The following is a 17,575-nucleotide window of genomic DNA, read 5'->3' on the forward strand; positions in this document are numbered from 1 at the left end:
GCAGAAACGGACTCAACCACAATAGTGCCTGGTCATCCCGTCTTCAGTCAGCTGTTCGTTCCACATTTTTTTTACGGTTATGACGGTTATTTAATTTATTCATGACGGTCTTCATCCATAACCTCCAGCCCTAATGGCATATCAGTGTCTGGAAGGAAGTCTTCCAGAGTCACTCTTGACAGACACCTCTGTTCTTAACCACTCCTACTACTGATGAGGCAGATCTCATCTTGTTTGGGTCTTCTCAGAGCTTATTGGGGAGACATTTCTAGGCACCTCATCACATCTTCCCCACAGCTGTGTTCATACAGCACCTGTTTTCAGTACATGATGAATCCATTGACACAATCTATAAGTGGTTGGCTGTATTTGTGCAGAATCACATATATTTATATTTTTGAATTGGTAGAAACAGTATTGTGGAAAATGTTTGATAGAAAATGTTTGATTAGGAAAATAAAAAGTATGAATCATACCAATCAGTAGAGATAAGTGGTGTTTTGGTGTCCCAGGGTCATATTCACTATGCACCAAACAGAAGATAACAGACTGCAACACAGAGGATGTGTCCAATAAGAAACACTTGTTTTTTCTGCTGCAAAAGGTTTTGCTACGGTGTGCACTAATGAATACGTCCCAGCATTGTGTGTGTGTGTGTGTGGGGCTGTGTGCTTAAACAGAACACTGGTTCTTTGTTGTTCCATCCAGGCTATAGCCCAGAACTCTGAACTGAGAGAGCGGCTGAGCAACATTCACGCTGAGTCCAGCTGCGTCCCACAACCCTCCACTGGGCTCATAAACCTCTCTGGTCCCCTACAGGTGGGTGTGGGACGTGCATGATGACACACCCTCCCTCCCACATCAGCATCATCAGGTTTACAAAATTCCGCTAACGTGTCAGAGGATTCTGGATTCTAGAGGATTCTAGATTCCAGAGGATTCTGGATTCCAGAGGATTCTGGATTCTAGAGGATTCTGGATGTTATGCATATTCCCTCCCAATTCTAGGAATCTAAACGGTGATTTCTGGGAAAACCTGGAAACTTAACAGACTTTGCCAACCGTGATCATCATCATTATTATCCAGTGAGAACAGGCTATATGATTATAAAAACATCTGCTGGCCTTAGTCCCAATACAACAGGTGTTGTCCCACTCACTGCTTGTTCAGCCCCTCTGTAATGATGAGTGGTTATCATCACAACATCTCCTTAGTTGTTACAGAGTAACAGGTTCAGCAGTGTTTTCTACTCCTAACTGTTACAATATGGATGCTTAGTGTTGACAGCTCCAACTCCTACTTATCAAGCTGAGTGTTGAGACAACAACTGATTAGACTGAAGGGATTGTTAGTTGTAAACACATCTCCTTCTGTTCAGAGTCAGTTGTTATCCTTAAGAGCTCACACACACACACACACACACACACACACACACACATTTAATCAGATCTGATGATAGGGTACAGCTTGATCCTGTTGATCACATCCCTGGATGCTTCCAATACTCACACACACTCACATGCCCCACACACACACACATTCCCACACACACACACATGCCCCCCACACACACACGCACATGCACACATACAAAACAAACACACACACACACACAGTTAGTGATTCTGTTATTGCCAGAGGAGTTTCCTCAGAGGAAGGCTTCCCTGTTTCCTCATCATTAATTGGTCCACAGAGGCATGAGGGAATCAACAAGTAGGCCTAATGCACTGTCTGGGTCCCCCTCTGGGTCCGGGTCAACAGTACTGTCTGGGTCCCCCTCTGGGCCCTGGTCAACAGTACTGTCTAGGTCCCCCTCTGGGCCCTGGTCAACAACACTGTCTAGGTCCCCCTCTGGGCCCTGGTCAACAACACTGTCTGAGTCCCCCTCTGGGCCCTGGTCAACAGTACTGTCTGGGTCCTGGTCAACAGTACTGTCTGGGTCCCCCTCTGGGCCCTGGTCAACAGTACTGTCTGGGTCCTGGTCAACAGTACTGTCTAGGTCCCCCTCTGGGCCCTGGTCAACAGTACTGTCTGGGTCCCCCTCTGGGCCCTGGTCAACAGTACTGTCTGGGTCCTGGTCAACAGTACTGTCTGGGTCCCCCTCTGGGCCCTGGTCAACAGTACTGTCTGGGTCCCCCTCTGGGTCCTGGTCAACAGTACTGTCTGGGTCCCCCTCTGGGCCCTGGTCAACAGTACTGTCTGGGTCCCCCTCTGGGCCCTGGTCAACAGTACTGTCTGGGTCGCCCTCTGGGCCCTGGTCAACAGTACTGTCTGGGTCCCCCTCTGGGCCCTGGTCAACAGTACTGTCTGGGTCCCCCTCTGGGCCCTGGTCAACAGTACTGTCTGGGTCCCCTCTGGGCTCTGGTCAACAGTACTGTCTGGGTCCCCTCTGGGTCCTGGTCAACAGTACTGTCTGGGTCCCCTCTGGGCCCTGGTCAACAGTACTGTCTGGGTCCCCCTCTGGGCCCTGGTCAACAGTACTGTCTGGGTCCCCCTCTGGGCCCTGGTCAACAGTACTGTCTGGGTCCCCCTCTGGGCCCTGGTCAACAGTACTGTCTGGGTCCCCCTCTGGGCCCTGGTCAACAGTACTGTCTGGGTCCTGGTCAACAGTACTGTCTGGGTCCCCCCCTGGGCCCTGGTCAACAGTACTGCCCTATAACAGGAATAAGGTACATTTGCGACACAACCTGTATGTGTGTTCAATTCACACAGTGTGTTCAATTCACACACTTCTTTGGAAATGTACATGTTTAATCATGGTTTATTGTTTCAGACAGTAACAGGAGAATGAGTTCAAATTAATCTAAGCCTAAACCTAGCTGAAATAATCTGAGCCTAAACCTAACTGAATTAATCTAAGCCTAAACCTAACTGACATTATGTTCTCCTCTTATTAGAAGCAAGACTCCACTGATGGATCCCACCCCCTAGTTCACCAGGCGTCCAATGAGAGCAGAGCATCCATCACAGAGTCTCTATCAGAGTTCTTCGATGCTCAGGAGGTTCTACTGTCTGCCAGCTCCTCAGAAAACGAGGTCAGTGTCTGACTGGGCTGCTCTCTCTCTGCTGTTGAAACCAGTCAATACTGGAGGAGGAGAGGAGGAGGGAGCGGGAGGAGGAAGGAGGGGTGGAGGGATAGGAGGACAGGGAGGGAGGGAGGGAGGTAGGGGAGGAGAGGAGAAGGAGGAAGAGGAGCAAGGGGAGGCTACGTGGTGGGAGGGGCTATGAGGAGGAGAGGGAGGATGAGGATAGAGGAGGGAAGGGGATGAGGAGGGAGGGGAATGAGGAGGGAGGGGGATGAGGAAGATGAGGAGGGAGGGGGATGAGGAGGGAGGAGGAGGAGAGAGGATGAGGAAGATGAGGAGGGAGGATGAGGATAGAGGAGGAGGGAGGATGAGGATAGAGGAGGGAGGGGGATGAGGAGGGAGGGGGATGAGGAGGGAGGGGGATGAGGAGAGAGAGGAAGGAGGGGGATGAAGAGGGAGGAGGAGAGAGAGAGAGGAGGGAGGGGGATGAGGAGAGAGGGGGATGAGGAGGGAAGAGGTGAGAGAGAGGAGGAAAGAGAGGAGGGAGGGGGATGAGGAGGGAGGAGGAGAGAGAGAGGAGGAAAGAGAGGAGGAAGGGGGATGAGGAGGGAGGAGGAGAGAGAGAGGAGGAAAGAGAGGAGGGAGGGGGATGAGGAGGGAGGAGGAAAGAGAGAGGAGGAAAGAGAGGAAGGAGGGGGATGAGGAGGGAGGAGGAAAGAGAGGAGGGAGGGGGATGAAGAGGGTGGAGGAGAAAGAGAGGAGGAAAGAGAGGAGGGAGGGGGATAAGGAGGAGAGAGAGAGGATGAAAAGGAGGAGGGAGGAGGAGAGAGAGAGGAGGGAGGGGGATGAGGAGGGAGGAGGAGAGAGAGAGGAGGAAAGAGAGGAGGGAGGGGGATGAAAAGAGAGGAGGAAAGAGAGGAGGGAGGGGGATGAGGAGGGAGGAGGAGGAGAGAGAGGAGGAAAAGAGAGGGGGAGGGGGATGAGGAGGGAGGAGGAGAGAGAGAGGAGGAAAGAGAGGAGGGAGGGGGATGAGAAGGGAGGAGGAGAGAGAGAGTAGGAAAGAGAGGAGGGAGGGGGATGAGAGAGAGAGAGGAGGAAAGAGAGGAGGGAGGGAGATGAAGAGGGTGGAGGAGAAAGAGAGGAGGAAAAGAGAGGAGGGAGGGGGATAAGGAGGAGAGAGAGAGGGTGAAAAGAGGAGGGAGGAGGAGAGAGAGAGGAGGAAAGAGAAGAGGGAGGGGGATGAGGAGGAAGGAGGAGAGAGAGAGGAGGAAAGGGAGGGGGATGAGGAGGGAGGAGGAGAGAGAGGAGGAAAGAGAGGAGGGAGGGGGATGAAGAGGGAGGAGGAGAAAGAGAGGAGGGAGGGGGATGAGGAGGAGAGAGAGAGGATGAAAAAGAGGAGGGAGGAGGAGGGAGGAGGAGAAAGAGAGGATATTTTGTCTGGACCCACTTCTGGCTTCAGACTTAATGAGGCACCTCCAGTCAGAGCTCTGAGCTACAGGACATGTTCAGTATGTTTTCTGTTCCTGTGTGAAAGTTAATTACCCCCCATCTAAAAATAACATACCCTTACTGCAGAGAGGAGAGGAGCTGAGGTGTACATTAGTCAGTGTCTTCTCTGGGACCGACCGTCTCCCTCCCCCTCCGTTCTCAAACCCACTGAATGCATCCCAAATGGCATCCTATTCCCTATTTAGGGCACCGTTTTGACCAGGACCCATGGGGAATGGGGCACCATTTAGGATGTTCCCATATGTTGTGACAGGATGTTGAAAGGGACCTGACAGCTTCCTGTTTCCTGGTTCTCCCATCTCTCAGGTGGGCACTGTAAAAAAGGTATATTTGACCACTAATGATAATCTGGGATTTATTCTTTATCCTTCAGGCCTCTGATGATGACTCATACATCAGTGACAACGTCAGCGACAACATCTCCATGGACAACTTCACAAACGAGACGGAGAGACCTAACTCGGGTAAAGGGACACTTTACCTTGTGTGTTTCAAGTGGCGCCCTATTCCCAGTATAATGCACTCCTGTTGACCGGGGCTCATAGCTCTGTTCAACACTAGTACAATAGGGTGCAATTTGGGACTTGTTTTCCTGGTTACGTATTGACATACAGTAGTTATGACCACTAATATCCTGATCATAACCCTCCACCCTCCAGGCTGTGAAGAGAACGGGGCCCTTCTGAGAAGACGCAGGTCGTGCCTCCCGTCGGCCAGCCCTAACACCAGTAACATCAGTCTATGGAACATCCTTAAGAACAACATAGGGAAAGACCTCTCCAAGGTATCCATGGACTTATAGCTTTATTGTCAACTGTGTTGGTTTACTTCTGTCAACTGTGTTGGTTTATTTATGTCTATTGTGTTGGTTTATTTCTGTCTCCTGTGTTGGTTTATTTCTGTCTATTGTGTTGGTTTATTTCTGTCTCCTCTGTTGGTTTATTTCTGTATATTGTGTTGGTTTATTTCTGTCAACTGTGTTGGTTTATTTCTGTCTATTGTGTTGGTTTATTTCTGTCTATTGTGTTGGTTTATTTCTGTCTCCTCTGTTGGTTTATTTCTGTCTCCTGTGTTGGTTTATATCTGTCTATTGTGTTGGTTTATTTCTGTCTCCTCTGTTGGTTTATTTCTGTCTATTGTGTTGGTTTATTTCTGTCTATTGTGTTGGTTTATTTCTGTCTCCTCTGTTGGTTTATTTCTGTCTCCTGTGTTGGTTTATATCTGTCTATTGTGTTGGTTTATTTCTGTCTATTGTGTTGGTTTATTTCTGTCTATTGTGTTGGTTTATTTCTGTCTCCTGTGTTGGTTTATTTCTGTCTATTGTGTTGGTTTATTTCTGTCTATTGTGTTGGTTTATTTCTGTCTATTGTGTTGGTTTATTTCTGTCTATTGTGTTGGTTTATTTCTGTCTCCTGTGTTGGTTTATTTCTGTCTCCTGTGTTGGTTTATTTCTGTCTCCTGTGTTGGTTTATTTCTGTCTACTGTGTTGGTTTATTTCTGTCTCCTGTGTTGGTTTATTTCTGTCTCCTGTGTTGGTTTATTTCTGTCAGCTGTGTTGGTTTATTTCTGTCTATTGTGTTGGTTTATTTCTGTCTATTGTGTTGGTTTATTTCTGTCTATTGTGTTGGTTTATTTCTGTCTCCTGTGTTGGTTTATTTCTGTCTATTGTGTTGGTTTATTTCTGTCTCCTGTGTTGGTTTATTTCTGTCTATTGTGTTGGTTTATTTCTGTCTCCTGTGTTGGTTTATTTCTGTCTACTGTGTTGGTTTATTTCTCTCTACTGTGTTGGTTTATTTATGTCTATTGTGTTGGTTTATTTCTGTCTCCTGTGTTGGTTTATTTCTGTCAACTGTGTTGGTTTATTTCTGTCTCCTGTGTTGGTTTATTTCTCTCTACTGTGTTGGTTTATTTCTGTCAACTGTGTTGGTTTATTTCTGTCTCCTGTGTTGGTTTATTTCTCTCTATTGTGTTGGTTTATTTCTCTCAACTGTGTTGGTTTATTTCTGTCAACTGTGTTGGTTTATTTCTGTCTACTGTGTTGGTTTATTTCTGTCTACTGTGTTGGTTTATTTCTCTCTACTGTGTTGGTTTATTTCTGTCTCCTGTGTTGGTTTATTTCTCTCTACTGTGTTGGTTTATTTCTGTCTCCTGTGTTGGTTTATTTCTGTCTCCTGTGTTGGTTTATTTCTCTCTACTGTGTTGGTTTATTTCTGTCTATTGTGTTGGTTTATTTCTGTCTACTGTGTTGGTTTATTTCTGTCTACTGTGTTGGTTTATTTCTGTCTACTGTGTTGGTTTTTTGTTGTGTTTGTGATTTGTCTCTGCCTACGTAGAGCTCTAAACATTACTAAATGTCTTATTATTTTACTTACATTATTCTATTTGGTTTACGTGACATTATTACATAATTACTACATTTGTTTTCTTATGAAGGTGACCAATGTGTCTTTGTGATTGCTGTGTAAATGTGTTCTTATGATTATTCAGGTGGCTATGCCTGTTCAGCTGAACGAGCCCCTCAACACCCTGCAGAGACTGTGTGAGGAGCTGGAGTACAGCGAGCTGCTGGACAGAGCTGCTAACACACAGGACCCCTTTGAACGCATGGTGAGAGGACACACACACGCACACACACGCTGGACTCCTTTGAGGGTATGGAGAGAGAATATGCTCTAAATACACACACACTGACATAGTACCACTTTCACAATGGGACCCACACACATACACACACCGAACAGATTCACACATCTGAGCACACAAGACCCCTTCTGCACAAATGGTGAATAATACACACTCTTCGCGGTAGTGCTGTAATGTCCTCTGGACATTTGAGGAGAAATGACATTTCATTCCCACTGGCTAGATCCTGATTGGACACTTCGGCTGTAGCCAGTAGTGTGCCTCGGCTCGCTCCGTTTTAAATTACTTGGTACAAATGATCTGTTTGGTTTTCTGCTTTTGTGCATATAATTGTTTATCAGCAATTGTATATGACTACTAAAATGGATTGAGGATTTAGGATCAGCACTTCGCTGATTTGATGGCACATTGTATTCACTGACCAGTTTCTCTAAAGCGAGAGACATTTGATGAAAGCCTTTGAAGACATGGGACCTCACTGCGGTAATAAATCTGTGTGGAATATATTTCCTGCAGAGCGTTTGTTCCATTTGAAATGATGAATGTGTGTTACCGGCTGCAGTAGCTCAGTGTGAAGGACCAGAACTAGACCCACAGATTCCAGACTCCCCGACCAATAGAAGTTGAGTGGAGTTTGTCAGTTTGTCAGAGAGGTGGGCGTCATAGCGATGATACATGAGGTGAACTAGAGAAAAGGGCAGAGGTGTCAGTAAATACAGGCTGCGTTCCAAATGGCTCCCTATACCCATTAAGGCTCTGGTCAAAAGTAGTGCACTTGGGAATAGGGTGCTATTTGGGATGCAGGCTGTATTCATTGACACCTCAGCCCTTTTCTCTAGTTCACCTCATGGATCATCGCTATGATTGTGTGTTCTCTTCCTCCTCTCACTGCATTATCAGCAGGCAGAGCCAAACATCAATCAATAGCTAGGCATTAGTTACAGACAGAGGTACAGTAATGCTACATCAATCAATAGCTAGGCATTAGTTACAGACAGAGGTACAGTAATGCTACATCAATCAATAGCTAGGCATTAGTTACAGACAGAGGTACAGTAATGCTACATCAATCAATAGCTAGGCATTAGTTACAGACAGAGGTACAGTAATGCTACATCAATCAATAGCTAGGCATTAGTTACAGACAGAGGTACAGTAATGCTACATCAATCAATAGCTAGGCATTAGTTACAGACAGAGGTACAGTAATGCTACATTAATCAATAGCTAATCATTAGTTACAGACAGAGGTACAGTAATGTTACATTAATCAATAGCTAACCATTAGTTACAGACAGAGGTACAGTAATGCTACATTAATCAATAGCTAACCATTAGTTACAGACAGAGGTACAGTAATGCTACATTAATCAATAGCTAAGCATTAGTTACAGACAGAGGTACAGTAATGCTACATTAATCAATAGCTAGGCATTAGTTACAGACAGAGGTACAGTACTTGTGTTAGTTTAATTACAACCTGCTCCCAAACCCAGTCCTCCTTGCCCCCCCCTGTGTGCACATTTAGTTTTTTCCCCAGGCACTACACAGCGGATTCAAACAACCAACTCATCATCAAGCTTTGATTATTTGAATCAGCTCTATAGTGCAAGGGTAATGGCTAAATGTACGCTTCTTGGTGTCCCCAGGACTTAGTTTGGGAAACACTGATTTAACACAACTGACGCAATTACGCATGGTTTTAGTTCTCGGGTTTCAGAGATTACCACAGGTGTAAAGGACAGTATCATCAGCATACATGTGGGTGTCCACTCCCTTTCACATAGAAGAAAGGTTGTTGATGTAGAGGCTGAATGATAAGGACCTAGGATGGAGCCCTGGGGCTCTTCAGGGATGCACCTCCTTGGTACAGCTCAGTACATATACTCACATGGTAGATGACATCACACAGTTCTTGAAGATTTCTGAAAAACCTGGGAAGTTTGCAACTATAATCTGTGTTAAAAAGGAGAGGTAGCAGGCAGCTGAAGACAGCTCTAATCTGTGTTGAAAATAAACAGTAGTAGGCAGATGAAGACAGCTGTAATCTGTGTTGAAGAGGAGAGGCAGCTGAAGACAGCTGTAATCTGTGTTGAAGAGGAGATGCAGCTGAAGACAGCTGTAATCTGTGTTGAAGATGAGAGGCAGCTGAAGACAGCTGTAATCTGTGTTGAAGATGAGAGGCAGCTGAAGACAGCTGTAATCTGTGTTGAAGATGAGAGGCAGCTGAAGACAGCTGTAATCTGTGTTGAAGAGGAGAGGCAGCTGAAGACAGCTGTAATCTGTGTTGAAGAGGAGAGGCAGCTGAAGACAGCTGTAATCTGTGTTGAAGAGGAGAGGCAGCAGGCAGCTGAAGACAGCTCTAATCTGTGTTGAAGAGGAGAGGCAGCTGAAGACAGCTGTAATCTGTGTTGAAGAGGAGAGGCAGCAGGCAGATGAAGACAGCTGTAGTCTGCATTGAAGAGGACAGGCAGCAGGCAGATGAAGACAGCTGTCCCATCAGGGTCTTTGTGGAGTGGAGGAGATTGTGATGATGATGATGATGAGTGCTTTTTCCCCTGGCCCAGTGCGGCCTATCAGAGGGGACATCCAGATCCAGACAGCATCCACTCAGTCAGCCAGCCATTCTGGCTTCCTCTCAAATGACACCCTATTCCCTATGGGCCGTGATTAAAAGTAGTGCACTAAATAGAGTTCCATTTGGACACAGCCTCTCACATTCAGTTTCACATTACTGAGGTCATCAGGCCCATTCTACTCAAATGGAGAGGAAATTATTTACGTTTTATTCATTTAACTAGAAAAGTCAGTTAAGAACAAATTCTCATTTACAATGACCAAACCCTAACCCGGACGACACTGGGCCAATTGTGCGCCGCCCTATGGGACTGCCTGGAATTGAACCAGGGTCTGTAGTGACACCACTAGCACTGAGATGCTGCGCCACTCGGGAGCCGAATGATATCTATGTCTGTGGGAAATCGAATGGGAATTTCACCAGCAATGATCAGATGTTAGAATGAAGGGTTATTGAATGGTCCATTGGACACAAACTCACTACAAACAGTTCTCCTGCGGACCCCCAGGGGTAATTATGGTGGGACAACCTCTTATCTCATAGAGATGTACCAGAGGGCTCATCTCCGGCTCGGGTCATCTTTGGTGAATGGAGATAGCACAGACAGCGCCATTGAGGGCTGAAACAGGCTTTGGGCCAAGTCCTCTATCCAACTCTATGGTTCCACTTTGCACTTTCTGTCGTCCATAAAAACTGTCATAATGTCATTCTTGGGTTAATCTGTGTTTTGACTCACTAACTACTGTCCGTGTGTGTGTGTGTGTGTGTGTGTGTGTGTGTGTGTGTGTGTGTGTCTGTCTGTCTGTCTGTCTGTCTGTCTGTCTGTCTGTCTGTCTGTCTGTCTGTCTGTCTGTCTGTCTGTCTGTCTGTCTGTCTGTCTGTCTGTCTGTCTGTCTGTCTGTCTGTCTGTCTGTCTGTCTGTCTGTCTGTCTGTCTGTCTGTCTGTCTGTCTGTCTGTCTGTCTGTCTGTCTGTCTGTCTGTCTGTCTGTCTGTCTGTCTGTCTGTCTGTCTGTCTGTCCTGCTCAAGTGTTACGGATGATGGAATGTGCTGATGACTGATACTTGAACAGAGGAGTAATGACCTGACCGGTGCTGTTAACTGTCTGTAGGTGTACATAGCCACGTTTGCAGTGTCGGGGTACGCGTCCAGCTACCACCGAGCGGGAGGGAAGCCCTTCAACCCGGTCCTGGGGGAGACCTATGAGTGTGACCGCCCCGACAAGGGCCTCCGATTTGTAGCAGAACAGGTACTGTACACAGACCCACATGTCCTAAATATGACCTGGAAGTATCTGAAGAATTCATCAGGTTTGATCCATCAAGTACAAGCCTGCCATTCTTTATCTCTGTTCTCAGGTCAGCCATCACCCACCTATATCAGCATGCCACGCTGACTCTAAAAACTACATATTCTGGCAAGGTAAGTCAACACCATGGTCCTCTACAAACTATTACCCTTTCACCTGATATTCACCCTTTAACCTGATACTCACCCTTTCACCTGATACTCACCCTTTGACCTGATACTCACCCTTTCACCTGATATTCACCCTTTAACCTGATACTCACCCTTTCACCTGATACTCACCCTTTCACCTGATACTCACCCTTTCACCTGATATTCACCCTTTAACCTGATACTCACTCTTTCACCTGATACTCACCCTTTCACCTGATACACACCCTTTCACCTGATACACACACTTTCACCTGATACTCACCTTTTCACCTGATATTCACCCTTTCACCTGATACACACCCTTTCACCTGATACTCACCCTTTCACCTGATACACACCATTTCACCTAATATTCACCCTTTCACCTAATACTCACCCTTTCACCTGATACACACCCTTTTACCTAATACTCACCCTTTCACCTGATACACACCCTTTCACCTGACACAGACACTGGGTTTATAACTAAGGGCAAGAGATTTTCCTGACCACGCGGATCACTGGTCTTAACCATACCAGCTATTACAGCTAGTCTAAAGCTGGAGTCCCTAACCAACCATACCAGCTATTAGTCTAAAGCTGGAGTCCCTAACCAACCATACCAGCTATTAGTCTAAAGCTGGAGTCCCTAACCAACCATACCAGCTATTAGTCTAAAGCTGGAGGCTCTAACCAACCATACCAGCTATTACAGCTAGTCTAAAGCTGGAGGCCCTAACCAACCATACCAGCTATTAGTCTAAAGCTGGAGGCTCTAACCAACCATACCAGCTATTAGTCTAAAGCTGGAGGCTCTAACCAACCATACCAGCTATTAGTCTAAAGCTGGAGTCCCTAACCAACCATACCAGCTATTAGTCTAAAGCTGGAGGCTCTAACCAACCATACCAGCTATTAGTCTAAAGCTGGAGGCTCTAACCAACCATACCAGCTATTAGTCTAAAGCTGGAGGCTCTAACCAACCATACCAGCTATTAGTCTAAAGCTGGAGGCTCTAACCAACCATACCAGCTATTAGTCTAAAGCTGGAGGCTCTAACCAACCATACCAGCTATTAGTCTAAAGCTGGAGTCCCTAACCAACCATACCAGCTATTAGTCTAAAGCTTGAGGCTCTAACCAACCATACCAGCTATTAGTCTAAAGCTGGAGGCTCTAACCAACCATACCAGCTATTAGACTAAAGCTGGAGTCCCTAACCAACCATACCAGCTATTAGTCTAAAGCTGGAGGCTCTAACCAACCATACCAGCTATTAGTCTAAAGCTGGAGTCCCTAACCAACCATACCAGCTATTAGTCTAAAGCTGGAGTCCCTAACCAACCATACCAGCTATTAGTCTAAAGCTGGAGTCCCTAACCAACCATACCAGCTATTAGTCTAAAGCTGGAGTCCCTAACCAACCATACCAGCTATTAGTCTAAAGCTGGAGTCCCTAACCAACCATACCAGCTATTAGTCTAAAGCTGGAGTCCCTAACCAACCATACCAGCTATTAGTCTAAAGCTGGAGTCCCTAACCAACCATACCAGCTATTAGTCTAAAGCTGGAGTCCTAACCAACCATACCAGCTATTAGTCTAAAGCTGGAGTCCCTAACCAACCATACCAGCTATTAGTCTAAAGCTGGAGTCCCTAACCAACCATACCAGCTATTAGTCTAAAGCTGGAGTCCCTAACCAACCATACCAGCTATTAGTCTAAAGCTGGAGTCCCTAACCAACCATACCAGCTATTAGTCTAAAGCTGGAGGCCCTAACCAACCATACCAGCTATTAGTCTAAAGCTGGAGTCCCTAACCAACCATACCAGCTATTAGTCTAAAGCTGGAGTCCCTAACCAACCATACCAGCTATTAGTCTAAAGCTGGAGTCCCTAACCAACCATACCAGCTATTAGTCTAAAGCTGGAGTCCCTAACCAACCATACCAGCTATTAGTCTAAAGCTGGAGTCCCTAACCAACCATACCAGCTATTAGTCTAAAGCTGGAGTCCCTAACCAACCATACCAGCTATTAGTCTAAAGCTGGAGTCCCTAACCAACCATACCAGCTATTAGTCTAAAGCTGGAGTCCCTAACCAACCATACCAGCTATTAGTCTAAAGCTGGAGTCCCTAACCAACCATACCAGCTATTAGTCTAAAGCTGGAGTCCCTAACCAACCATACCAGCTATTAGTCTAAAGCTGGAGTCCCTAACCAACCATACCAGCTATTAGTCTAAAGCTGGAGGCCCTAACCAACCATACCAGCTATTAGTCTAAAGCTGGAGGCCCTAACCAACCATACCAGCTATTAGTCTAAAGCTGGAGTCCCTAACCAACCATACCAGCTATTAGTCTAAAGCTGGAGTCCCTAACCAACCATACCAGCTATTAGTCTAAAGCTGGAGTCCCTAACCAACCATACCAGCTATTAGTCTAAAGCTGGAGTCCCTAACCAACCATACCAGCTATTAGTCTAAAGCTGGAGTCCCTAACCAACCATACCAGCTATTAGTCTAAAGCTGGAGTCCCTAACCAACCATACCAGCTATTAGTCTAAAGCTGGAGGCCCTAACCAACCATACCAGCTATTAGTCTAAAGCTGGAGTCCCTAACCAACCATACCAGCTATTAGTCTAAAGCTGGAGTCCCTAACCAACCATACCAGCTATTAGTCTAAAGCTGGAGTCCCTAACCAACCATACCAGCTATTAGTCTAAAGCTGGAGGCCCTAACCAACCATACCAGCTATTAGTCTAAAGCTGGAGTCCCTAACCAACCATACCAGCTGTTAGTCTAAAGCTGGAGTCCCTAACCAACCATACCAGCTATTAGTCTAAAGCTGGAGTCCCTAACCAACCATACCAGCTATTAGTCTAAAGCTGGAGTCCCTAACCAACCATACCAGCTATTAGTCTAAAGCTGGAGTCCCTAACCAACCATACCAGCTATTAGTCTAAAGCTGGAGTCCCTAACCAACCATACCAGCTATTAGTCTAAAGCTGGAGTCCCTAACCAACCATACCAGCTATTAGTCTAAAGCTGGAGTCCCTAACCAACCATACCAGCTATTAGTCTAAAGCTGGAGTCCCTAACCAACCATACCAGCTGTTAGTCTAAAGCTGGAGTCCCTAACCAACCATACCAGCTATTAGTCTAAAGCTGGAGTCCCTAACCAACCATACCAGCTATTAGTCTAAAGCTGGAGTCCCTAACCAACCATACCAGCTATTAGTCTAAAGCTGGAGTCCCTAACCAACCATACCAGCTATTAGTCTAAAGCTGGAGGCCCTAACCAACCATACCAGCTATTAGTCTAAAGCTGGAGTCCCTAACCAACCATACCAGCTATTAGTCTAAAGCTGGAGTCCCTAACCAACCATACCAGCTATTAGTCTAAAGCTGGAGTCCCTAACCAACCATACCAGCTATTAGTCTAAAGCTGGAGTCCCTAACCAACCATACCAGCTATTAGTCTAAAGCTGGAGGCCTAACCAACCACACCAGCTATTAGTCTAAAGCTGGAGTCCCTAACCAACCATACCAGCTGTTAGTCTAAAGCTGGAGTCCCTAACCAACCATACCAGCTATTAGTCTAAAGCTGGAGTCCCTAACCAACCATACCAGCTATTAGTCTAAAGCTGGAGTCCCTAACCAACCATACCAGCTATTAGTCTAAAGCTGGAGTCCTAACCAACCATACCAGCTATTAGTCTAAAGCTGGAGTCCCTAACCAACCATACCAGCTATTAGTCTAAAGCTGGAGTCCCTAACCAACCATACCAGCTATTAGTCTAAAGCTGGAGGCCCTAACCAACCATACCAGCTATTAGTCTAAAGCTGGAGTCCCTAACCAACCATACCAGCTATTAGTCTAAAGCTGGAGTCCCTAACCAACCATACCAGCTATTAGTCTAAAGCTGGAGTCCCTAACCAACCATACCAGCTATTAGTCTAAAGCTGGAGGCCCTAACCAACCATACCAGCTATTAGTCTAAAGCTGGAGTCCCTAACCAACCATACCAGCTGTTAGTCTAAAGCTGGAGTCCCTAACCAACCATACCAGCTATTAGTCTAAAGCTGGAGTCCCTAACCAACCATACCAGCTATTAGTCTAAAGCTGGAGTCCCTAACCAACCATACCAGCTATTAGTCTAAAGCTGGAGTCCCTAACCAACCATACCAGCTATTAGTCTAAAGCTGGAGTCCCTAACCAACCATACCAGCTATTAGTCTAAAGCTGGAGTCCCTAACCAACCATACCAGCTATTAGTCTAAAGCTGGAGTCCCTAACCAACCATACCAGCTATTAGTCTAAAGCTGGAGTCCCTAACCAACCATACCAGCTGTTAGTCTAAAGCTGGAGTCCCTAACCAACCATACCAGCTATTAGTCTAAAGCTGGAGTCCCTAACCAACCATACCAGCTATTAGTCTAAAGCTGGAGTCCCTAACCAACCATACCAGCTATTAGTCTAAAGCTGGAGTCCCTAACCAACCATACCAGCTATTAGTCTAAAGCTGGAGGCCCTAACCAACCATACTAGCTATTAGTCTAAAGCTGGAGGCCCGAACCAACCATACTAGCTATTAGTCTAAAGCTGGAGGCCCTAACCAACCATACCAGCTATTAGTCTAAAGCTGGAGGCCCGAACCAACCATACCAGCTATTAGTCTAAAGCTGGAGGCCGTTCCTCTTGGATGCACTAACCCTGCTGTTGTCTTTCCTGTGACGTCTTTAGACATGAGGTGGAAAAACAAGTTCTGGGGGAAGTCTATGGAAATAGTTCCTGTGGGCACCACCCATGTGATGCTGCCAGGGTGAGTGCTTTACTGTCCCTCTCAATCTCACTCTACCTGACCACCCTTACTGACCAACTAGCCACTACATCCATGGTCCAACCAGACCCCCCTTACTGACCAACTAGTCACTACATCCATGGTCCAACCAGACCCCCCTTACTGACCAACTAGCCACTACATCCATGGTCCAACCAGACCCCCCTTACTGACCAACTAGCCACTACATCCATGGTCCAACCAGACCACCCTTACTGACCAACTAGCCACTACATCCATGGTCCAACCAGAACCCCCTTACTGACCAACTAGCCACTACATCCATGGTCCCACCAGACCACCCTTACTGACCAACTAGCCACTACATCCATGGTCCAACCAGACCACCCTTACTGACCAACTAGCCACTACATCCATGGTCCAACCAGACCACCCTTACTGACCAACTAGTCACTACATCCATGGTCCAACCAGACCCCCCTTACTGACCAACTAGCCACTACATCCATGGTCCAACCAGACCACCCTTACTGACCAACTAGCCACTACATCCATGGTCCAACCAGACCACCCTTACTGACCAACTAGCCACTACATCCATGGTCCAACCAGACCACCCTTACTGACCAACTAGCCACTACATCCATGGTCCAACCAGACCACCCTTACTGACCAACTAGCCACTACATCCATGGTCCAACCAGACCACCCTTACTGACCAACTAGCCACTACATCCATGGTCCAACCAGACCACCCTTACTGACCAACTAGCCACTACATCCATGGTCCAACCAGACCACCCTTACTGACCAACTAGCCACTACATCCATGGTCCAACCAGACCACCCTTACTGACCAACTAGCCACTACATCCATGGTCCCACCAGGCCACCCTTACTGACCAACTAGTCACTACATCCATGGTCCAACCAGACCACCCTTACTGACCAACTAGCCACTAAATCCATGGTCCAACCAGACCACCCTTACTGACCAACTAGCCACTACATCCATGGTCCAACCAGACCCCCCTTACTGACCAACTAGTCACTACATCCATGGTCCAACCAGACCCCCCAAACCTGTTTGTCAATGTCCAGATATCACTCAAATAGATAATAGACTGACAATAGACTGATAATAGACTGATAATAGACTGATAGACTGATAATAAACTGATAGACTGATAATGGATTGATAGAGACTGATGATAGAATGATAGTCTGATAATAGACGGATAATAGACTGATAACAGACTGATAATAGACTGATATACTGATAGTAGAGTGATAGTAGACTGATAGTAGACTGATAGTAGACTGATAACAGACTGATATACTGATAACAGACTGATAACAGACTGATAACAGACTGATAATAGACGGATAACAGACTGATAACAGACTGATAATAGACTGATATACTGATAACAGGCTGATAACAGACTGATATACTGATAACAGACTGATAATAGACGGATAACAGACTGATAACAGACTGATAATAGACTGATATACTGATAACAGGCTGATAACAGACTGATAACAGACTGATAATAGACGGATAATAGACTGAT

General features: G+C 46.3%; 2 protein-coding genes across 3 annotated transcripts in view; one reads left to right on the forward strand and one right to left on the reverse strand.

Moving 5' to 3' along the window:
• Positions 1 to 17,575, reverse strand: part of LOC135575139 (oxysterol-binding protein-related protein 3-like) — a 379,659-nt gene that overhangs the window by 196,783 nt on the left and 165,301 nt on the right. The window lies entirely within an intron of this gene.
• Positions 1 to 17,575, forward strand: part of LOC115126609 (oxysterol-binding protein-related protein 3-like) — an 82,774-nt gene that overhangs the window by 44,619 nt on the left and 20,580 nt on the right. The window contains exons 11-18 of one of the 2 annotated variants that reach the window (XM_065027451.1): positions 709 to 819; positions 2,899 to 3,036; positions 4,910 to 5,000; positions 5,196 to 5,320; positions 7,024 to 7,143; positions 10,868 to 11,005; positions 11,115 to 11,178; positions 15,941 to 16,019. In XM_065027451.1, coding sequence (XP_064883523.1) covers positions 709 to 819; positions 2,899 to 3,036; positions 4,910 to 5,000; positions 5,196 to 5,320; positions 7,024 to 7,143; positions 10,868 to 11,005; positions 11,115 to 11,178; positions 15,941 to 16,019 — 866 coding nt within the window. The remainder of the gene's footprint in view (positions 1 to 708; positions 820 to 2,898; positions 3,037 to 4,909; positions 5,001 to 5,195; positions 5,321 to 7,023; positions 7,144 to 10,867; positions 11,006 to 11,114; positions 11,179 to 15,940; positions 16,020 to 17,575) is intronic. The other variant, XM_065027452.1, reaches the window with a different exon arrangement.

This window comes from Oncorhynchus nerka, linkage group LG14 (genome assembly GCF_034236695.1).
Source record: "Oncorhynchus nerka isolate Pitt River linkage group LG14, Oner_Uvic_2.0, whole genome shotgun sequence".
NCBI classification, from domain to species: Eukaryota; Metazoa; Chordata; class Actinopteri; order Salmoniformes; family Salmonidae; genus Oncorhynchus; species Oncorhynchus nerka.